We start from the raw sequence: 23,353 nt of genomic DNA on the forward strand, positions 1-23,353 counted from the left end.
CAACGGAACTCAGCGTGGAACTTTGCACGTAAGTCCTGCCTCTAAAATCCACTGCAAAATCCGCCGCTCTCCATTGCGGATCTGCCTGCAGCCGTGTCAATAAGCGATGTCTTCGTGTGGAATTTTCTGTAGTAGAACAATCCAAACCGCTTGCAGATTTTGACGCGGAAATCTGCTGTGGATTCACGTCACACTAAATGGTGATCTGCTCCAAGATCTGTCACATGCCAACGCACCCTAAGGCCTCATGCCCACGGGGAAAATCAGGCCCGCCACGGATTCTTCATGTAGAATCCGTAGCGGGTCCCTCCTGCCCCGTGGACATGAGGTCTAAAAATCAGAATAAACTCACCTGCTTCGGACGATGCGGATCTTCCTTCCTTCGTGGACGGATCTTCTTTCCTCGGCCCGGCGGATATGCTCGGCACGCCGTGCGCATGCAGCGGGCACATCCGCCGGACTGAAAAAAGAAGATCCGGCCGCATAGAGGGGAAGAACCGCATTGTCCGGAGCAGGTGAGTTTAATTCTGGTACGGGTCTCCCGCAGATCCAGGCGGCTTCCATAGGCTTCAACAGAAGCCTGCGGGAGACCTCATGTCCACGGGAAAATTCGGGCCCGCACGGTTTCCCCGTGCAGAATCCCCCAGTGGGTCCCTCCCGGCCCGCAGACATGAGGCCAAGAAATAGATAATACTCACCTGTCTGGACGCTGCAGGTCTCCCCTCCGTCGCGGCCGGATCTTCTTTCTCCGGCCTGGCAGATGTGTCCTCGGCACACCGGTTGTGTGCCGGGTGCATGTGTTGTGCACAATTTTTTTTTTATAAACTCCTGCTTTCCCGCGGCCTGGACGCAGTGACAGCGTATTTGGACGCCTTACATTGGCTTCAATGGAAGCCGTCCATGCAGGAAAACCGCACAAAAATGGAGCTGTTGTTGTTTTCCCGCTCGTGCGGTCCGCATGCCGGGGGAAAATGACATCCGCAGGTATTTACTTATCTGCGGGTGTCCAATGATTCCCTATGGGCGCGGATCGCATGCGCGGGAGACCCGAGCGTTTTTAAATTCTATTTTTGCCGTGGACACGATCCCTAAGAGCATCTTTACATGTAGCGAATGGGGTTTGTATTTTCCAACAGTGAAACAATCTACACTCTATGCTGCAGATTTAGATGTGGAGCCATAGAATACCTGAGACCTTCAATTGAAGGGATGAAGCCTGCTGGATTCACAGCAAAATCCACAACTCCCATTGAAATGGCTGATAGCGGAGAATAATAAATTGTGTCTAGAGATGAGCGAGTATACTCCCTAAGGAACATTACTCAAGCGAGTAGTGCCTTAGCCGAGTATCTCCCCGCTCGTCTCTAAAGATTCGGGGGGCCGGCGGGGGAGAGCGGGGAGAGAGAGATCTCCCCTCCGTTCCTCCCCGCTCTCCCACCTCCACTCCCCGCCCGCCGCCGGCCCCCGAATCTTTAGAGACGAGCGAGGAGATACTCAGCTAAGGCACTACTCGCTTGAGTAATGTGCCTTAGGGAGTATACTCTCTCATCTCTAATTGTGTCCATTAGCACCGCGAATGTAGATTTTACTGCAGATGTCCCGTGGATTTTATGTAGCTTCATTACAGCAACGTATTAAATATGTTCTTTTATATCTTTTTAGTCTTCAACATGCTTGCTGGGATGGAGGATCTGTTGCTGCTGCCGGGCGAGGTGGTAAAAGATATGGGTGAGGCATATTCTCCATTGTGCTCTAACATCTAATATAAAACCTTAGTATTCCTCTTACCCCCCCCATCCTTAATTCTGCCATGTGTGAATGTGAATTAGTGCTGTAGTCTATATTGACGTGGAATCTGCAGCAGCCAGCATGTAAATCCGTGGCAGGTGCCGTCCTTAAACGTGTGGACTTCTGTCGCGGTTTTCCATTGAAATCCACCTCAGATTTTTCAAAGATGGATTTTGTTGTGTGAACATATCCTTAAGGCACCCACAAACTACAATACCTGTTTCTGCCCACTCCCTACACACATGAGCGTTCAGTTCATCTAGACCAGTGCTTCCCAACTCCAGTCCTCAGGGACCAACAACGGGTCATGTTTTCAGGATTTCCTCAGTATTCCACAAGTGATGTAATTATTGTCGGTGCTTCAGGGGTTCTTACTATAGGATATCCTGAAAACATGACCTGTTGGGGGTCCCTGGGGACTGGAGTTGGGGAACACTGGTCTAGACATTCATATGATTTACATGGGTAGAGTGTTCCCCAACTCCAGTCCTCAGGGACCAACAACAGGTCATGTTTTCAGGATTTCCTCAGTATTGCCCAGGTGATGTCATTATTGTTAGCGCCTCAGACATTGCCACAGGCCTGAAAACATGACCTGTTCTACACGTTGATGTGTTTTACATGGGCAGAGTGGAGAAAGTCGCAGCCAGAGATCTCTGGTCGTAGCCTATTTTCACAGGGGAACAAAAGGATTGGATGTCGGATATTCAACATCCCTGATCTTTCTTTTCCCTGATCCTACAGTCTCATTTAGACACAACGATATTCGCTCAAAAGCCGTGATTTGAGCGATAATCTCTGTGTTTAAATTTTACGTTTTCTGCCGAACGACGGTTTTCAGTTCTGTTTGAAAACCCTCGTTCAGCAGAACAGCTGATAAGCAGGACCGCAGGCTGTGCTCTGTAACAGCTCCCAGAAGTTCATTTGCATGCAAATGAAGCTGATAAGTAGAGATGAGCGAGCATGCTCGGTAAGAGAAATTACTCGAGCGAGCATCGGCATTTTCGAGTAACTGCCTGCTCGTCCGAAAAAATTCGTGAGGAGAGCAGGGGGGGAGATCTCTCTCTCTCTCCCTCCCCCCTCTCCCCCTGTCTCCCTGTCTCCCTCTCTCCCTCTCCCCCGCTCTCCCCCGCTCTCCCCCGCTCTCTCTCGCTCTCTCTCCCTCTCTGTCTCTTCCTCTCCCTCCCTCTCTCTCCCTCCCCCTCTCTCTCTCTCTCCCTCTCTCTCCCTCCCCCTCTCTCTCCCTCCCCCTCTCTCTCTCTCCCTCCCCCTCTCTCTCTCTCTCCCTCCCCCTCTCTCTCTCTCTCCCTCCCCCTCTCTCTCTCTCTCTCTCTCTCTCTCTCTCTCCCCCTCCCTCCCTCTCTCCCTCCCTCTCTCCCTCCCTCTCTCCCTCCCTCTCTCCCTCCCTCTCTCCCTCCCTCTCTCCCTCCCTCTCTCCCTCTCTCCCTCCCTCCCTCTCTCTCTCCCTCCCTCTCTCCCTCCCTCCCTCTCTCTCTCCCTCCCTCTCTCTCTCCCCCTCTCTCTCTCCCCCTCTCTCTCCCTCCCTCCCTCTTACACAGAGCGATGATTGCTCAAAAGCAATCTTTTGAGCGATAATCGTTGCGTCTAAACTTTTCGTGCACTGCTAGTTAGTCGTTAAAGTCAAGCCAGCCTAAAAATCACTGTGCAGTCTTATCAGCACCGCAGGCTGAGTTCTCCGTGGGTAGTGCTGATAGCATTGTCTCAGCTATTTAACCCACAGGAGAACAAAGGAGCTGAATGCAGATAAGTAGCTGAGTAGTTACTTAATAGTTTATGTAAAATGATCGCTCAAAGCTGTCACTCAAACTGTCGTTTGAGCGATTATCACTCTGTAAATGGGCCTTTAGACAACGATTATCGCTGGAAATTAGCTCAAAAACCACTGATCGGCACTATTAACCCTTTAAATGCCCCGGACAATCAAATCACAGGGAGCCATGAAGGTGTCATGGCAGCCGAGGGCCTTCTGAAAGGCCCCAGGGCTGTCTTAGCATACTGCTATCAAGACATCCCCATGGGGTGGCTTGATAGACTGCCTGTCAGATAGCAATATGATGTAATACCAATGTAAACTACAGGACATCTTGCAAAAAATGAACAACTCTTACAACTATGTCAACTATGTAAACAACTGCACCAGCTAGTACAATATACATGGAAGGCTGCTTTCACATCTGTGCTGCAGATTTCACTTTCCTGCTCTGTTCTGTTTCCTGCATGCAGTGCTTTCTTTTCCGGTACTTGCAGATGGATCTGTGACAGAACCTCCGGCCGGAGCCTCCGACGCAGATGTGAAACCGCACTAGGGCTATTTTCAGACGGGTGAGGGTGATATCGCACTTGCCATCCATGTGAAAGGCCCAGTGATATGAGGCGTGTTCATGTGAAAACAGCCTCACGTCACTGCGGGGATTCCTTTCATCCCCGCCGCGGTCGTCACAGACGCGGCAGAGGATTGCAGAGTTCTCCAATTGCTTTCAATGGTGTCGGTGCTGCTGCCTGCGGCCCCACTGAGAACAATGGGCAATATCGCAGGAAGCTAGAACATGCTGCGATGTGTAATCGTTCATGTGTATGGCCCCATTCAATGAATGGGGTTCATATTTGTGAGAGATTTGCACATCTCACAACGCACAAATCTTGCATGATTCTCTCGGCTGTGTGAAACTGCCCTAAGGCATGTGTTACTGGCAATGAGGAGTGATATATTTGATACAGCGCCTACATGACGGTGCAGCTTTCCGTAGATTACATATCTTGGATTTTCCTTATATTTTTTCTAATTTGCACTTTCATTACTCTTTTTACTTCCAGCGAAGGACATATCTTACATCTGTCCGTTCACGGGGGCTATCCGCGGGAGCTTCACCGTTACCAACTACAGACTGTATTTCAAGAGTTTGGAACGGGTAAGTCTTCCATCACATTCCTGATGCAATATGTTATGTGAGTCTGTGGGGGGAAAATCAACAACTGGGGACAGTTACCCAAAGCAATTAGTCCTGTTTCTGCTTTCATTTTCGAAAAGCCCTCTGAGGAATTAGAGCTGAAATCTGATTGGCTGCTTAAAAAAAAAATTCTTGTTATTTGTATAACACCAACTTATTCCCCAGCGCTTCGTGGATCACTGGAGAATATAAGAAATCTGGCCTGGTGACCCCCTAACTCCAATTGAGAGACCATAAAACTGTCATATCCCTTATGAGTGGTCTAGTTGAGTATTTACTCCTCTACTCATCCTGTTCTGGTATTGCTGTAAGTGCACAGTATTCACACCATGTCTGCGCCTTGTCATATGTATATGTATATATATGCATGCGTCTTCAGATCTATTCCATTAAGCCTGAGGAAGGATCCTGAGAGGTTCACTATATACAACACATGCATGCTTGACCGAGCCAGTGTGTATGTATATGGCGGGGTTGGCAGAGATGGCTGTCAGCCAAAGGTGCGTTTATCTAGTTTTGGGATTGGTAATGGGTCCCTATCGCTGGACCCCCATGATTCTGCCAGATCATCCCATAGATCCATATACTGTTCCAGGTTCACTTGTATGAAAACAGGTAACTGATGCACGGAGTATGGTGGGGGTCACCAATTTAAACGTTCTCTTCCCATTAGGATCATCGTTTAATACTGGACGCTCCTCTTGGAATCATAAGTCGCATTGAAAAGATTGGCATTCCTGCTGGCCGAGGAGAGAATTCTTATGGTATTGAAATTGTGTGCAAGGTAGAACCCCCCATAGCATAATATACACTTATGTATGTATCTAATAGAATAATTTCTCCAACTTTGACTTTTTTTCTGTTTTCTTTAGGACATAAGAAATATGAGATTTGCTTATAAGCTGGATGGACGTACTCGAAAAACCGTGTTTGAAAGCCTCACGGGTTATGCCTTCCCTTTAAATCATGAATTGGTAAGACTGATTTGAGTATTTACAAAGTGTTGGAACTTTTTCACTATTTGCTCAAAGAAAGGGGCCGACAGATTATATACAATCAATGGAAACACTTTCATCTATATTAGAAGACTTTTTTTCTAATGATCTGTTGGGGACCCCATGGATCAGGAGTAGAGATTATCGAGTATACTCGGTAAAGGCAATTGCTAGAGCGAGCATTGCCTTTAGCGAGTATCTCCCCGCTCGAGATGAAACATTCGAGTGCCGGCGCGGGGGAGCGGTGAGTAGCGGCTGTCAGCAGGAGGGAGCTGGGGGGAGAGAGGGAGGGAGAGATCCCCCCTCCGTTCCACTCCGCTGTCCCCCGCAGCTCCCTGCCCGCCGCCGGCACCCGAACGTTTCATCTCGAGCGGGCAGATACTCGATAAAGGCAATGCTCGCTCGAGCAATTGCCTTTACCGAGTATACTCGCTCATCTCTAATCAGGAGAACAGTGCACCATATGTGTACGGCCGAGCATTATCCTGCTGCCTCTTGGAAGCCACCATGAGAGGAACATATGTGGCTGCATGATGTCCTGAACATATCGCTGAGCTGTCATTGTCCCTTGTACCACTTCTAGGGGGGACCAACTGTCATGTACGATGGCCCCTAAGACCATCACATCAGAAGGGGGCAGTGTGCCACTCCACAGTAAAGACAGGATTGAGGCGCTCACCCCAAGGCCTCCACACATGAACATGTACACCGTCAATGTCCAAACTAAACCTGGATTCATCGCTGAAGACAACCTGGTTCCATTCTGTAGCACCAAGTGAATGGACAGCAATACACATGTATGACCATTGCTCCATTCACTGCCTGTTCAGTGAAGCTCTCTGCTATCTCCCTCAGTCCCATAGACGGCAAATGGAGCAGTGGTCACACATATCTACTCTGCAGATGCAGGGTCCTTTGTTTTCTTGCCCTCTGGAGGTCTCAGCAGTCAGAACCTCAGACATCATATGTTTATCACCTATCCTGATAAATGTTTTTGGTGGAGTAACACCTATAAAAAGCAGGTTTATAAAATCCAATCTATTTCCCACTAATAGCAACTGGGGACTCCAGGTAATGCTCCTAATATTTTGGCCAGAGGGGCTACAAATAGCATCTCTCTGAAAGGGACCTACCTGTCCTGACTTGCATTACACAGACTACCCATTGATGTAAATGGACACTGTGTAATGCTTAAGGCCCAATGCCCACGGACGGATTATTGCTTCTGAGTTCACGGCCAGACGCCAGCTGCAAATTCTGCAGCAATGGCCGTCCATAGACATACTATGTTAAAAGACTCTTCCCTGCCCGCCAGTGGAAATCAACTACAATTTACCACTCACGGGAAGAATCGCAGCATGTTCTGTTCAGTACGGAAAATCGCACGGACGGCTTCTATTGCAGTCAATGTGAGCACTGCGGAGGTATCGTGGGTCATAGCCCAGTGCCCGCTCGCCAGCCGAGACACTCGCGGCAGATCCGGACAGGTGAGTATGGGTCTCTGGGGGGCGCCAGGTCTGATTCCGCTGCGATATTTCGCAGGCGGAATCCGACCCGGCAGTGGACATGAGGCCTTAGGCTCATTTCTCAGGATGTGAAATATCAAAAGAACTCAACTGATGATGCGTGTAGCTTTAGAGTAAACCCCAAAACGCCTCATGTCCACTTACACTCATGGACTCCACGGCTTAATCCAGCCGTGCCCGCGGACTAAAGGATTCTTGTGGACCTTTACTATTAAACACCTAGGCCCAGAATAGATCGTCAATAGCTGATTGGCAGGGGACCACCATTCAGGATCCCTACTGATCAGCTGATCCTTGGGCTGAGTGTGGACAACACTGGAAGCAGTTAGTGCTGTGATAATTGCAGTGGCCTGGTTGGGTACTACAGGCACGGCTCCCGTTGAATTCAATGGGAGTTGTGTCTGCAGTAGCAAATTGGGTGCTGCACTTTGGAAAATGCGGTCTGTTTCCAGCGCTGTCCGTACTGACTGTCAGCTGATCAGCGGTGATCCCGATCAACTATTGATGACCTGTACTGAGAATAGGTCATCAATACGAAAAGTTCCATACAACCTCTTTAATTTTCCCTGATGATCGTGAAAAAAAGGCAGTCTTACATCTATTAGTGATGGCTCAGTTACTGTGAATGGAGGCGGATGGCCGCAGTGATCTGCAACCCGCTGAATCATCGCACTGGAGCAACAAGCACCCAACAACTGTCCTGTGTAAAGGGACTCTACTGAGTCCCTTCAAAGGTGAAAAGTTCTCTTTATAAAGGCCTCCTTATAATCTAATCTGCCATTTCTTTTCCTTCTCAGCCACTCTTTGCTTTTGAGTATAAAGAAACTTTCTCTGAAAATGGCTGGAAGGTTTATGACCCCATCGCAGAATACAAGAGGCAGGCGAGTATTGCAGTCATTATTGTCTTTACATATATGCAGTTGCAAATAAAATTATTCAACCCGCTCATTATAAATTAGGTTTAATTCCAAATCGTCAAAATAATCAAACAAGAACTATGTAAATAGCAACTAATATAACAAGCGATTTCTCCAGATCCACCACAAATGCCTTTTAACCCTTTACAATCCAATTTTGGATTCAGGGTTTCCTAGGGGGCTCTCTCTTTCTGCCATTTTACAATGGCACCATCTGATGGCAAAAGCTAGTACTGCGGTATGGGACATGCTGGAGAGGCCCCCGACAACAGAGCAGCCAGCAATATACAGTAAGAATACCCTGCTGGACGTCTTCAGACATCGCAGCTGTACAGCCTTCAATCAGAATGTCTTCAGACGTCAGACAGTGGATTGGAAAGGGTTAATGTGGGTTGAATAACTTTGATTAGACTTTTAGAACTAAATTTCTAACTATTTCTGTAAATGTGTTTCTTACATTTATGTGACTGCTTCCTACTTTTTGTTTATTGCAGGGTGTGCCCAATGAAAGTTGGAGAATTTCAAGACTGAATGATCGGTACGAGCTGTGTGACAGCTATCCTGCGACTCTCGTCGTCCCAGTGACTATGTCTGATGAAGAATTGCGGAGGGTGGCTGCATTCAGAGCCAAAGATCGAATCCCTGTGGGTACAAAAGTCCAAAACAGTAGATAACTATTCACTTTAAGGGATCTCTCCACCATGTTCTTACTAGGAACGTCGGGCAAAATGGGGAATGGAAAGTGTACAGAATTTTGTCCCAAAACTAGAGGGTACCTTTAAAAATCAATGTAACAATTAGCAATAGCGATGCGGCACCTTTTAATGCCGTCACGTGACCCGGCTCTGAGCTTTTATTTTCCTTGACGTCTTGTCCATCTCATTGATGCTCAGGGCTTCCATTCCTGTCTATCTTGTCCATTTACGGGTTGAATATGCTTGATGGACAGGACCAGAAGCAGGCAGCAGTCCGGAGCAAGCTCAGTTCCTCAATCTGAAGCGTGAACTTGCATACACACGCAGCTACCTCCGTGCAGCCTAGGTCAGCCTCTTATGCTCTGATGGCTGCCATACACCAGGTAGTCCAATCACTAGAAATCTATTATGGCTAGCAAGTATTTGTATATTTCAGTGGTGGAACAAGTGGGCGGAGTGTTGGGAGGGTCATAGAGTAGTGGGCGGAGCATTGGGAGGGTGATGAGGGTGGGCTAACCAGCGCAGAAGATGATGAACTCTGTAGTCTAGAGGGGAAGATCCAGGTAGGATGTGACATGACATCAAGTCACTGATTTACACTGAGTGCCACTGGAGTGGGGAGAGTGCGGAGAGCGAGGCTACATAGGTAAGATGGCTCTTCTGTAGCACCATATGCACTGTAAGGACAAGTTTTAAAAAGTTAGGTTTTGACTGGAAACCGCCTTTAAAGGCAGATGTGTTTTTACCGCGTGTCAGGTGATGCTTCAAACTCAGCTGTTGTAATTGGTTTCCTTCACAATTATTGCAGGTTTTATCCTGGATTCACCCAGAGACTCAGGCCACCATTGTACGCTGCAGCCAGCCCATGCCAGGAGTCAACGGGAAAAGGTGTAAGGAGGATGAGAAGTATCTGCAGTCCATCATGGATGCCAACGCACAATCCCACAAAATATTTATTTTTGATGCAAGGCCTAGTGCTAATGCTCTAGCGAGTAAGGTACGTCTTGTGGCAAGATGGTTTAGAATTGTTCAGATAGTTGGGCATTTTTAAGACTGACCATATGTGTTATATATGAGCGCTGCACTCTGCTATCTCCATCAGTCCCTTAGAAGGGAATGGAGCGGTCGTCTTGTATCACTCCATTCACTAGAGGGGACTTGGGTTGACTGTTTTTTGGAAAGTAGTAGTGAACATAGGCCGCCTGTAGACGGCTGGGTCGGATCCGGCTGCGAGAATTCTCGCAGCGGGACCCGAGCCGAGCCCCTGCAAAGAGCAGCGTGGCACTTACCCGCTCCCGCAGCTCAGGCTCTGTGATGCGCAGAGCGGAGCCGGCAGCCGGTGAGTGACATTTCTGTGCCGCGCAGCCAAATCGCGGCCGTCTGCATAGGATTGCGTTTGTTAACGCAATCCTATGGCAGCTTCCAGGGGCGGGAAATCCCACCGCGGAATTTCCGCCCGTCTGCAGGCGGCCATATGTTAGATTAAATATTTTGAGTGTTCAATGACCTGTATAGAAAAATCTACTTCTCTGTTCTACAGTCAAAGGGTGGAGGATTTGAGAGCGAGGACGCCTATCAGAACGCAGAGCTGGTCTTCCTTGAAATCCACAATATTCACGTCATGAGGGAGTCTCTAAGGAAGCTGAAGGAGATCTCGTATCCCATAATTCAGGAATCACATTGGCTGTCAAACCTGGAGTCCACTCACTGGCTAGAACATATTAAGGTTAGTGTTCTGTAATGATGAACACTTAACATTATATAATCTGGTTTAGAAAACCCATTTTTGAGTACCCTGATAGGGCATTCTTAATTAACCCTCTAACACCCCAAGACATACATGTATGTCTGGAGTGTGCAGGGTTTGTATGGAGCAGAATCGAAAGCCGAGCCCACTTCATACATGTCTGGTGTAAACTGTCTTTTTCTTCCATGTCATTGCCGGACACAGAAAGACCTTGGGTATAGTTGCTGCCACTCTCAGGTGGACCGTAAGCAAAGAAAGACATAGTCCGTCCTACCAGCTCTGCCCCACCTGCAGGCACAGAGCTAAATCGGTTTTAGCTTAGTGTCCGTAGGATGCAGACCTCTTTCTGCTTTTATTATTTTTACATTTTCCCTCTAGCTGGGAATCAGGGATGCATTAACCTCCCTGATTGTCCCCATGTGAGAAGGGCGAACAGTGCTGCATCAGACACACTGTTACCCCCTCCTCCAAGAAGACAAAGTGGAACAGAGCGACTTTGTTTCCCGCCAGCCATGGGGTCATCAGAGATTCCGGCCTGCTTCCCCATATCCAGCCATCTTTCACCACTAAGTGCCAGTTGCTAGAGCGGAGACTCTGCTGGTGCCCTGGCGGAGCCAAAGTGAGGAGGATAAAGATGAGGTGAGTATACAGGATTAGGTAAGTATGGCATCATCATCCCTCACCTTCCACACTCTCATCACCTTCCGCTCCTCTCAACGCCCCCAGCTGAGTTTTTCAGCCTCCAGTCAGGTAGTTCATCTGTTGGCGCTCCAGGGTACTAGGATCTCGGTTGACCCCTACTGCTTCTGTATAAGCTGTAAAGGTATTTCCTGAGGTGGAGAATGTTCATGGCTAAGCAGAACATGGCTTCCTGTGGCCAATACCATTTTCCAAATTTGGTCTGGAGTTCAGTTTCCTCCTCCTCTCGAAATCTTTCCTGGGGCCGGACACCCAATGTTAGTGAATTCCTAACCCAATCCAGCTGACTAATCGTTCCCTCAGCTAGATTGGGCGAGCTCCCCCTTTTGACAGCTTCTCACTAACCAGTGTTGTCATACTTATGCCTACTGTGTTTTTTTGGGGTGACGGACAGGACCTCCTTGCGATCCTGGTGCACCTGTACTCTGTACTTAACAGGGTGGAGAAGCTACAGCAAGTACAACTTCGTGTCCTTCATAGGAGGAGTATTTGTTGTACATTGAGACTGCACCTGCCATGACTCCAGGTATGGGCGAGCATGTACCGCCTCATTACGCCCTTCCATAGGAGGAGTAATTGTTGTATAGCAAGACGGGAATAACTAGAATCCCCTTAAAGGGGCAATAGTCCCACTGGAGAGCGAACAGCGCTAGAGAAGAACGAGGATGCTCCAAGTCTCTGTCCTATTATTCATCCTGGAGGGATGGCTTTCTACAGGCAGATGTACCAACTGGAAAGGCTTCAAGATTCTGCCACAGTGTTACCCAAACAAGTCTTATGAGGCCTCGTCTGGAGAATGCCCTTTTCAGGCGGGTGAAAAATTGGCAGTAACTATAAGAGGTTGGACTTGAAATCAGGGCATCCTATTGTACTGTGTATCGTCAGCTACGGTCCTACCAAGATCTAGTGTAGAGTAATATGGTAGTATATGTGGGGAGGTGAGTAAAGTATTTATGATCAACACTAGTGCTGAGTGTCATCAACATAAGAAACACAACCTGAAAGGGGGTGGCAATGTGCCATCCAGAAGTGCTCCACCTGGAAGAGCTGCCAGGGCTGAGATTATCCGCAATGTAAGTACTCCCTCATGGGAGGGGTTAAGGATACCATATGGCGGATATGACTTAGAGTAGGCCGTCAGAGTCTAGTAGGCATATGACAACTTTCTATATGGTTCATTAAATGTTAGCATTGGAAAATACAACTCGTCCTGCAAAAACCAAGCCCACAGACAGTGATGGCAACGGAAAGTGGAGAGGGCAAAAAAAACCTCATGGATCACCAGCCATGGGCCAGAGCACAGAGTGCCTTTTTCTCTGGAAGATATGGTTAAAGGGGTTGTCCTGCGACTGCAAGAGGGGTTAAGCACTTCTGTATGGCCATATTAATGCACTTTGTAATATACATCGTGCATTAAGTATTGGCCATACAGAAGTTATACACTTACCCCCTCTGGTGCTGGCGTCCCCGTCTCCATGGCAACGATCAAACCTCTTCTCTGGTCGCACGAACAGTCGGGCTTGCGCAGTGAGGAATCCTCTGCTGGATGTGTCCGGGCTCACGAGCTGCGTCCTGGCTCCTCCCTCTTCTCCGCATCATCGTAGCTCCGCCTCCGTCACGTGGTGCCAATCAGCCAATGAGGTGGCTGTAATCAGCAGTGGAACGCAGACTGCAGAAGAACATCCACGATGCACCATGGGAGAAGACCCGCGGTGCACCGTGGGAGAAGACCAGCGGCGCCATCTTTGAAAGAAGAATCTTCAAAGCTGCAGAACGGGGATCCAGGTAAGCGAATCTTTTTTTTTTTTAAATAACAAATGGATGCATTTTTACTGTCTACTAAGGTGGGGTCTGTGTAAAAAAAAAAAAAAAAAAAATTTTAGGTTTCGGCGCCGGACAACCCCTTTAATGCTTAATCTTCCCTGTGGTGGCGCTGTAAGTTTGTAACGTGCCTTGGTTGTCTTTTCCAGTGCATACTTTCCAGTGCTGTGAGAATTGCTGACAAAGTGGAATCGGGGAAGACGTCGGTAGTAGTTCATTGCAGTGATGGCTGGGATCGTACAACACAGCTCACCTCGTTGGCTATGATCATGCTTGATGGCTATTATCGGACCATCCGAGGGTTCGAAGTGCTGGTGGAGAAGGAATGGCTCAGCTTTGGACATAAGTTCTTCCTTGTGAGTGAGAAGTATCAGAATAAATGAACTTATTTCCAGTTCCAACACTTTTTGGGGAGGGGCAGGCATTTGCTTGTTTTCCAGATCACAACTTAAAAACTCTCTCGTTTTAGAGGATCGGACACGGTAACAGGAATCACCCAGACGCTGACAGATCCCCAGTGTTCCTGCAGTTTATTGACTGTGTTTGGCAAATGACAATACAGGTAAGATGTCAGGCGCGATCACATGTGGCGGGTTTGCTTGATGTTGATTTTGTTGGGCATCTGCAGCAGATTTCACCCATCCAGTTAAATTTGGGTGCGCAAAACCACCTTGACTGAACGCACCTGTATAGTCCGTCTTTTAAACTTGCCATACATAGGTCTGGAGGGGTACAGTTTCTTCTCATGAAGACCACCTCGTAGGTGTGAGGAGAATTAAAAGGCCATCCATGCTCCTCTGTGAAATTTGGTATCCAAATAGGAGATGTTACAATGGTTCGGCAGCCCCATCTTATTAGAAGGTAGCTTTTCTATAAGTCAGTGTCTAACTTTTTGACGGGTAATATAAGCTGAACCAGAGTTTTCTCCAAAAAGAAAGATAAACCATGTACAGACTGCTGTTTCGGTGGTTTTGCCCCTCATCAGTGTACAGTAGGTTTCAGGCTGGCAGGGTTAGGAAATGTACTGGTTCTCCTTGTGACCAACTAGTAGGTGTGAGGAGACTTAAAGGAGTATTTAGGGCTATTTTCAATTGATGGCCTATCCTCTGGATAGGTCATCAATAGTTGATGGACAAGGGGATGGATATCCATCATTCAGGACCCCCATCCATCAGCTGATCGTGCAGTGGGCCAGACATTGTCATCAGCAGACAGGGAAGCAAGCGAGTCCTAGTTCACTTCCATTGAAATTAATGGGAGCGCCGCGCTGCTATTCCACTTCCTGATTGTGTTACTGACCTCCTGTCCTGGCGCTCCCATTGATTTAAATGGAAGTGAAGCCTGAACCGGACGCTCCCACTTCCTGCCCGGTTTGCTGATGACAATGTCCGGCCTGCTGCACTGGACAGTGAGCCAGATGATCAGCTGATGGCTGGGGGTCCTGAATGGTGGGCCGTTGGCCATCAACTACTGATGGCTTATCCAGAGGATACATCATGAGTGAAATAGAGCCCAGACTACCGCTTTAAAGGGCCATGTAATGCTTTTGAGCAGCTGTCTGTACAGGGTTCTCTTTTCCTTCTGGAGAAGACTTGAGTGAGCGTGCATATTCCCAGCCGTGTTACAAGGCCTGATAGAAGGTCCGACATCAAGAAAGCGGCTTACGATTCGGTGGTGGTGCTGAGACCTTGTAACATCTCCCATTCGTATTCCAAACTTGCCATATATAAAACACATGGAACGGCTGAGGATACAAGTTAATGTCAATAGAAATATGGGGACAGGCAGCTGAAGATACTTCTGGCATTGTTTACTCCCAAGCGAACTCATACACATAGGACCAGCACTAGTAACATGACGGACAAAACTATCTGATCAGGGTGCCAGATATATATATATATATATATATATGGAGTTTATGCACAGTGGCAAATGATTCGTCAGTCACATGACAGATCACATTGTCAGCAGACATAAGGCTTCCTGTAGCTTGTTTGGCCGGCTTCACACAGACGGAAATGCGCAAAAAATAGAATCCTTTGATTTCAGTGGGTTCGCTCACATGCTCCTGTATATTAACCTGTGTATTTTGGTCCCACAAAAGAAAAAAATGCAGTATGCACTATTTTCCTGCACATTTGCGCACCAAAAGTCCCCATAGAAGTCAATGGGGAGTGCATATGCACGCGCAATAAGCTAGTAGATGCGTGAGACACTGCGTAATTGCACAGGAAAAAGAACACATCTTGAACTCGATAGACTAATTATAGCTGGGAGCATCGGTGCATATTTTTTGCAAGCGCAAAAAGTACCGTAGAATACGCCGATGCGTGACCAAAAAGCAACGTTGGTTCCGCAAATATGCGTCCGATTGTGTGAATCCCGTCTTGGTATCGCCTGGAACTTCAGGTGTTTTTTTTCCATGGTTTTTTAATACCTTTTTTGGAAACACATTTTTCTTTTTTTTTTCCTATAGAGGAGTCTATGAAAAAGTGCCAGAAAAACCACCATTCCCAGAACGTGCAGAAATTAAAAAAAACACAATGGGTCCCCAAAAACTGCTAGAAAATCGATTTTTAAAGAATTGTTAATTTCATAATTTCCTGCGAACCTCTAGAATAGAGCCGCTAAAAACAAGCAGCACCAGAAACAGTTAAAAATGTGATTTTTGACAAAAACAATTATGTGTGACACCCGCCTGCGTCTAATATCAGCCCAAATTCTTAAATCACGGTTTTGCAGAAATGGACAAAATTAGTAATCTTGGTCACCTTTCATCTGATGTGTCTGGACAGATCTCGCTTCCACTAGTTGGCACAGTCTGTATTACTCTCCTATTATAATGCTGCGTCTTTCTTTCATGCCCGCAGTTCCCTCACGCGTTTGAGTTTAACGAGCATTTCCTGCTGACGATTCTGGATCATCTTTACAGCTGCTTGTTTGGGACATTTCTCTGTGACAGCGAGCAACAGAGAGTAGAAGAGGTGAGATCACATGTGTCGCCTGGATGATGGGTGCAGAATAGAGATGAGCGAGCACGCTCGGTAAGGTCAGTTACTCGAGCGAGCCTCGCTCTTCTCGAGTAACTGCCTTCTTGTCCGAGCGTGCTCGGCGGTGAGCGGGTATCAGAGGGGAGAGAGAGATCTCTCTCTCATTCTCCCCCCTGCTCTCCCCTGCCGCCACCCCGAGCACGCTATGACTAGAAGGCTCGCTCGAGTAACTGACCTTACCGAGCGTGCTCGCTCATCTCTAGTGCAGAACCATTGGGGGGGGGGGGGGGGGGGGCGGATTTGCAGCGGAATTTCCGTGCCGACCCTCCGCGACATTTACACATTTACTGTAGCGGCATAGTGGAGGAGATTAGGAAAATCTCTCAAATGGTTCCAATAAAAAAAAACACAGGTCCTCCCGCAAACAACAAGCCCTTCCACAACCCCATCGACACAATGATAAAAAAACTTGTTGGCATCAGAAGAAGGTGATAGAAAATAATACAGATGAAAACCCGACAACTTCTAACAAAGTTGGTCAACATGTAATACTTGGTAGAAGTTGGCATTTATTGTTCTTTCTCCTTTTTTTTAGACTGTGCCACAGGAGACCGTTTCTCTTTGGTCCTATATCAACAGCCAAATTGAAGACTTCGCCAACCCTTTCTTTATGGACTACTCGGACCACATCCTGTACCCTGTGACCAGTATTAGACATCTGCAGTTGTGGGCGGCATATTATATAAGGTGGAACCCAAGAACTAAACCGCAGGTATATAGTCTTCTGATGTTGGGATTTGGAGGAGCAGGGATTCAGATAACGGATGTGATTGGCGCTGCCTCGCAGTTCCCTTCGCAGCGGTTGGCCAGGGATGTGGTGGTATTGTACATTGTGCATTGACTGACTTGTCCCTTTCCTCTAGGATACAATCAGTGGCCGCTGCAAGGATTTACTTGCCAAGCGTGCGGAGTTGCAGAAGAAACTGGAAGAGCTTCAACAAGAGATGAGCAACCGCTCGCTGTCCTCGGAGAGAGGAGGGTCTGTTGCGTCCGTCACTCAGACCGTTGTTTAATGCCAATATGGTGGTCGGTGTATGAAAATCTAAAGTCTTAATCGAAGTTGAGACGTAAATTGATGGTTTTGATGAGAGAGTCACAAAAAGCTGGGGGGGGTCACACAGTGGTCTCTGTTACATTTATAGTAGACTAAGGCCCAATTCATATCTGTGCCATGGCTCTGGGAGATTTCTGGGGTGCGGTTCCAATCTTGGAGCTGGACAGTGAAGATACCAGATCCAGCACATGCCAGTGCCAAACGGACCATTGACTATAATGGGATCCCTCTGGTTTCCGGTGTTCTTCTGGACAAAATTGTGCAGCATGCAGCGCCATTTCCTCTAGGATTTTCCATCCGATCTGCGCCAAAGGCTCCAAACAAAATCTCTTACACAGATGTGAATCTGTTCTAACACAGGCATTGTTTAGAAAACAGCACCACGGTTGTTCATGGCCGTGTCTGGTATTGCAGCCAAACTCTTTTGATGCAAACATACAGATTACAAGATAAGGATACCATGTGCTGACACTACTGAAGCATTACATTGCCTTGAACGGTACTGTTTTGTAGGCTTTAACCTGGTGATAGACCTATAGTAAACTGTATATCTACTATACAAAGTCATGCCATAAAGACAAGCTCTACCTCTGAGGCTTAGGGCAAAACAGCAACTTTGGCCACAACACAGGTTGCTTGGCCAAAGATTGTAGTATTATGTGACATTGTAGGTGCTGGAAGTCAGAGCTGTCGCTTTGTGGCTTGCCAATTGCTGCGACCATGGCCCTGCCATCACAAGAAGTCCAGTGAGTTTGGATTAACCCTTTCCAATCCACTGTCTGACGTCTGAAGACATTCTGATTGAAGGCTACACAGCTCCAATGTCGGAAGACGTCCAGCAGGGTATTCTTACTGTATATTACTGGACGCTCTATTGTCGAGGGGCTTCTCCAGCATGTCCCATACCGCAGTACTGACTCTAGCCAGCAGATGGCGCCATTGTATAATGGCAGAAAGAGAAGGCCCCCCAGGAAACCCTGAATCCAAAATTGGATTGCAAAGGGTTAATTGCGATCATTGGGTCACAGTGTGCAACAGCACTGACTTCTATGAGCTTGCAACGTCCCAAAGCTACGTTGCTATCTTTGGCCGACCAACTTGTGCCGCGGACAGAATCACCAGCTTTAGTAACATTGGCTCTGTAGTCATAAAGGCTGCGTTCACACACGGCGCATTTGCTGAGGACTTTCCATAGCAAAAAATTCTGCAGCAAAATCCACAACATTTGATGCGGGTCGGCAGCAGACTTGTAAATTTGCACCAAATTGTGCAGATTTTATACAGACTTGCTACTTGCGGAAAATCTGCATAAATGCACACATGTGAATGCACCCAAAAACTTACCTCTGATAATAACTTACCATTTACGAATTTTAAAAGTGGCCGGAGAACTAACGAGCCTCTCTGATGGGAGATCAATATGGCTAGAAACCATCAACTTGTTGCTGTTGGCTGACCTGTAATCTATGGGAGGAAGTAGGATGAAGGCGCTGCTCTACCAGACACGGATGATGGGTGGCTAGCTAGTTCTGACTCCTGCCGATTCCCCATAGATAGGCGTGCGGCGTCAGCGGACTCTATAGGCGGTGGTAAGAGTTTATGTGTCAGAGGTCCGGCGCAGATCTGGTTCAAAATGCTGCACTACTTTGCCCAAGTGAATGCTGAGCGGCATGATGGAAGCCCAACAAACCCCATTATAGGCAATTGGTGCCGTTTGCTTCCGTCATAGAATGGATTCATCCCGACCGGCATTACATTTTCCGGTGACAGAGCAGACGAAGGAGCGAATATGAACTGGGCCTTAGTCTGCCCCGATGTCACTACACATGGCCGAACGCCATGCCAGTGATGAGATGTAACGGGCACGATTGATGTCGGTCATTATCCTATTGCACTGACTAGCTGTGGTTATTCTGGAAGTGCCGCAGCTACTGCACATTCACCTGGAAATGACCGACGTTATGACGCCCCCTGCCTGTGTTCCAGTGCCATTGTCTCAACTCTGAAGAATAGAACCAGTTCTCCAGCACCCCGGCTAGATCTCCTGTAACCCCACCAGCTTATAAGAAGCCTTAGGCTATATTCACAGGGCTGAATCTGCCTTGCGGATTCATCCTCTAAAACCGCGACAGAAATCCGTGGCTATTCGGCTGCGTTTTTTTTGCCGTGGATCCACATGCAGAGTGACCCTGTCAATGGGCAAAATCCGCCTGCGGAAGTCTGCTGCGTTTCCAGATAGATAACCATCAAGAAATGACGTGTCACTTCTTCACGCAGAAACGCAACGAAATTCCACGCGCAAATTTTGCGCATTGACAGGGCTAACTCTGCATGCACGGCCCGGCAAGAAACGCAGAATAGCCAGAGTTTTACAGGCGGAATCTGCGGTGGATTCTGTCTTGCGGACGTAATTTTAAATAAACCCCTCGAGCAAAAGTGTCCTCCTTCCCCAATAACAACCAATCAGAGCTCAGCTCTCATTTCTTAAGCCGCTCTGGAAAAACATAAGCTGCGCTGTGATTGGTTACTTTGGGCAACACGACCTATTTTTACTTCTAGACCGTTTTAATAAACCTGCTGCAGTGTGTTAGGCCTCGTGCAATGTCTGCTGGGTGGTCTGTGAGACAGGGGTCTCATGTAGCGCCCCCCTCAGACATAACACAGAGTAGTCCTGTGCCTTATCTGTCTTACTTGATTATTATAAACTTAAATGTAATTACTAAACTAGTATCATAATAACCAAAGAAGGGGATTTCATGTACAACTTATTTATTATACTGTACGGTCGTGCTGAGCTCTCATACGGCGATCCACAATAGCGTAGAGCGATATAATACGTGGCGACGGCCGCCTTCCGTTATTCATTGTGTCGTGACTACTACAGTGAGAGGTGATGGTAGCATTCATAACTCCGCCTTACTTTATAAACTTTACTTTTAGTGTATAGACATGTGAGGAAACTCCATCCTTATCCGATAATGATACAAGCGTGAAGAAGCCCCTCCCAGAAACAAGATGGTGTCTTTTACCGCAATACGCCTTTTTACTGACCTCACTAATGGGCGTTTTATCTTTTTAACGTTGTGGTTTGACTGACTACTGACAGCCAGGCTCCTGCTCCAACAGCCTGGAGGGGAAAAAACCTCAGATCCTGGCAGTTTAACCCTTTACATGCCACAATCAATAGCAGCATGTAAGCAGATGACAGGAGGAGAGTGCTCCTCCTGTCACCTATTGGCAACCCGCAGTGCAATTGCAAGGTACCAATGGGATCCCATGGCAGCCGAAACCTGACAAAGGCCTCCATGTCTGCCATTTAACTCAGCCTATTAGGCCCCACCTCCTGCAGAGTCTTAATAGGCTGCTGACATAGACCTAATAGAATGCACTACATAAGTAATGCAGTGTACTATTCTGCCTTAGTTGTAGGACTACATACTGTATTATAACAGCTGCTCTTCAATGACTCCCACTGACCGATCACTAAAAAGTGCCTTAGAATTGTGAGCGCTTACCTCAGGGTGATTATGTTATAGAGCCACAAAGCATTAAGAAGGGACAGACCCATTTAAATCTGAGCAAAAAAAAAAGTCAGTCATATTGCAGTAATTTCTGATGCTGAGGTGACTGCAAGTGGTGGTCCGGGACCCCCGAACTCAGCTGATATTGCTCACACTTACTGCAAAAGTGAAGCCTTATCCCCCGACTAGTCAGATCATTGGGGATCTGTGGAACACACGACCGCTGTATCTGCGGCACCTCGTTAGTCCAGCACTTCCATGCACCTCTTTAATATACGAGGCACATATTAGCGTTCGGGCCGAGGCGACCGCTAGCTTTAGGCCAGATTCAGACGGCTGCATTTAGGCCACTTTTACAGAAAATCGCCGGAGATGCACAAGTCTTGCGTGAATATGAACGGCCCGATATTACACTTGTCTGTGTGAAATTAGCCTTCGTGTCCCTATTAGCGTGTGGCCACAGAGCTCAGAGCTGCTGTGGGGGTTTTCACAAGGACAAAATCTACACCTAGTGATATATATCAGTTGCCCCCATGCAGTAAAGCTTGAGTCTGACCAGCGCTCGCCGCCACACAAGCCTCTCTCCGCCTGCATCATCCAGAGTGACAGCTTTCTACTTATACACAAACCAACAGTTGTCACTAAAGGCCCATTTAGACAACAATTATCGCTCAAATGCCTCTTTTGAGTGATAATTGTGTGTAAATGTGCGCCCATCGTGCACTTTTTATGCGCTATTCCGTCATCGCTGACTTTAAGTAAGCTTAAAGTCAGCGATGAGCCTTCTAGGTGCTCTCTTTAAGGAGAAACAATACCCTTCCTGATCTTAGGCCTCATTCACACTTAATATGGAGCATGGAATCTGCATTGGGAATTTAGACATGCGGTTTTTACACACATGAAAAAAAAAATGCGGCATGTCCTATTTTGGTCCAGGTGAAGTCGCCCATGGCAGTCAGTCAATGGGACTGCGCAAATGTAAAGTGAATAAGCATGCTACGCAGAATTACATGTGCAGAAAAGCCAAGGGAGGCCAAAATACGCATTGAACGGACAGAGTCTTGGTCCGTGAATACGCAGTGTGAAACTAAATAACCTGTGAATGAGCCCTAGATGATGCAGGTAGGTAGAGGCCGTCTGGTGCGGCGCGCCAACCCCCCATGTCACTCGTTATGGCGGCCACAGTACAAGGATCCGCAGCGGACCTTACTGCCCTCATATAAACGGGTCTGTCGGGAGAGGATTCCCTTTAAGTATATATATGGACTGAAGTAATGAAGTAACACTATGCAGATGATGACTTGCACTGATTGTATCACTTTAAAGGGCTCTTATTCCTTATTTAACACTTGACTGTTTTATCTGCTGTTTCTAAGGATGTGCCTTACTTTATAACTGGAGCTTTCTAGGACGCTAAAGCCTTAATAAACTACTTTCTGACTGCATCTGGGCGTCTTCTTTTCAGTTTGACCAACAAGAAATTTACCCCGCGCAAAAAAAAAAAAAAAAGGGCTCCTCTCAGTTTTTCTTCTTTTTGCGGTTGTGAAAAACACACGGCTTACAGAGAAAGTTTAAACACATAATTTCCAATTATGGAGGCCATGTCTAGAAAATGTGGATGTAACAAAAAAAAAAAGTTTAAAGTGTGCCCCTGGCCTCAGGTTGGCTTCACACGGGCAAGAAAAGTGTGCGAGATGTGTGTATTGGCGAGACGCATAAAACTCGCACGAATATGAACCCGATTCTTTTGCATGGGGTCATACACATGAGTGATGTTTTCCTGCCTGACACCGCGATGCAGGAAACACATTCGCGGCATGCTCTCGCATCACAGCGCCCATTGTTTTAAATGGGGCCGGCGGAGGCATCGCAAGATTTCCCATTGCAAACAATAAGAGCAACTCTGCGATGCTCCGCTGTGGCGGAGGCTCCCTTCATCCCCGAAGTGATGTGAGGTTGTTTTGACATCAAAGCCTCTCACATTCACGGGGAATTCACATGGATAAGGAGCGTTATATGGGGGCGGGATTCAAGTCCCCATATCGCGCTCGCCTGTGTGAAGTTAGCCTTAGGGCGAGTTCACCAATAGCAGAATTGTTGCAGGATATGTGCCAAAATTCTGCAATCAAGCACAGTACAAGGTTAGTGAATAAGCAAACCCCATGCAATCACAGTGGACGAAATCCACAGCAGGAAGCAAACATGCTCAATATTCCCTACTTGAAAATTCTGCAGCAATACCTCTACAGCGCCACCTATTGGATGGCAGCATTTCTGCAAATCCATGTACAACTTTTTAACAAGTCTGTAAAACAATGATTGGGAATATGAACCAGGCCAGACTCCATGCACAGACAGCCGTTTCGGGGCGTCAGCCCCTCATCAGTGTGCGGAGGCTTCCTGGCTTAGCTGCTGTGAGGCCTGTGATGTGACGCCCCTCTTGACGCAGATTTTCAAAAGCACAGTATAATCTGTTGTGGAAAAGCAAAGGATTTTCACCGTGGATTTCAATTAATGGAATCTACTATGTTGCTTATACCCTCCGGCCAGTTTCATACAAGCATGTTGTAA

The 23,353-nt window shown here is 47.4% G+C and overlaps 1 protein-coding gene across 3 annotated transcripts in view; it reads left to right on the forward strand.

The window, feature by feature from the left end:
* The window catches only part of MTMR2 (myotubularin related protein 2), a 31,258-nt gene extending 9,031 nt beyond the window's left edge, over window positions 1–22,227 (forward strand). For all 3 annotated transcript variants that reach the window (XM_066586633.1, XM_066586642.1, XM_066586650.1), the window contains exons 4-16: window positions 1,663–1,728; window positions 4,624–4,718; window positions 5,431–5,541; window positions 5,630–5,731; window positions 8,076–8,159; window positions 8,690–8,839; window positions 9,699–9,887; window positions 10,431–10,616; window positions 13,307–13,513; window positions 13,627–13,719; window positions 16,028–16,141; window positions 16,743–16,919; window positions 17,071–22,227. In XM_066586633.1, the coding sequence (XP_066442730.1) occupies window positions 1,671–1,728; window positions 4,624–4,718; window positions 5,431–5,541; window positions 5,630–5,731; window positions 8,076–8,159; window positions 8,690–8,839; window positions 9,699–9,887; window positions 10,431–10,616; window positions 13,307–13,513; window positions 13,627–13,719; window positions 16,028–16,141; window positions 16,743–16,919; window positions 17,071–17,220 (1,716 nt within the window). In that variant the 5' untranslated portion in view covers window positions 1,663–1,670 and the 3' untranslated portion in view covers window positions 17,221–22,227. The remainder of the gene's footprint in view (window positions 1–1,662; window positions 1,729–4,623; window positions 4,719–5,430; window positions 5,542–5,629; window positions 5,732–8,075; window positions 8,160–8,689; window positions 8,840–9,698; window positions 9,888–10,430; window positions 10,617–13,306; window positions 13,514–13,626; window positions 13,720–16,027; window positions 16,142–16,742; window positions 16,920–17,070) is intronic.
* Window positions 22,228–23,353: the final 1,126 nt, after the last annotated feature.

This window comes from Eleutherodactylus coqui, chromosome 1, assembly GCF_035609145.1.
Source record: "Eleutherodactylus coqui strain aEleCoq1 chromosome 1, aEleCoq1.hap1, whole genome shotgun sequence".
NCBI classification, from domain to species: Eukaryota; Metazoa; Chordata; class Amphibia; order Anura; family Eleutherodactylidae; genus Eleutherodactylus; species Eleutherodactylus coqui.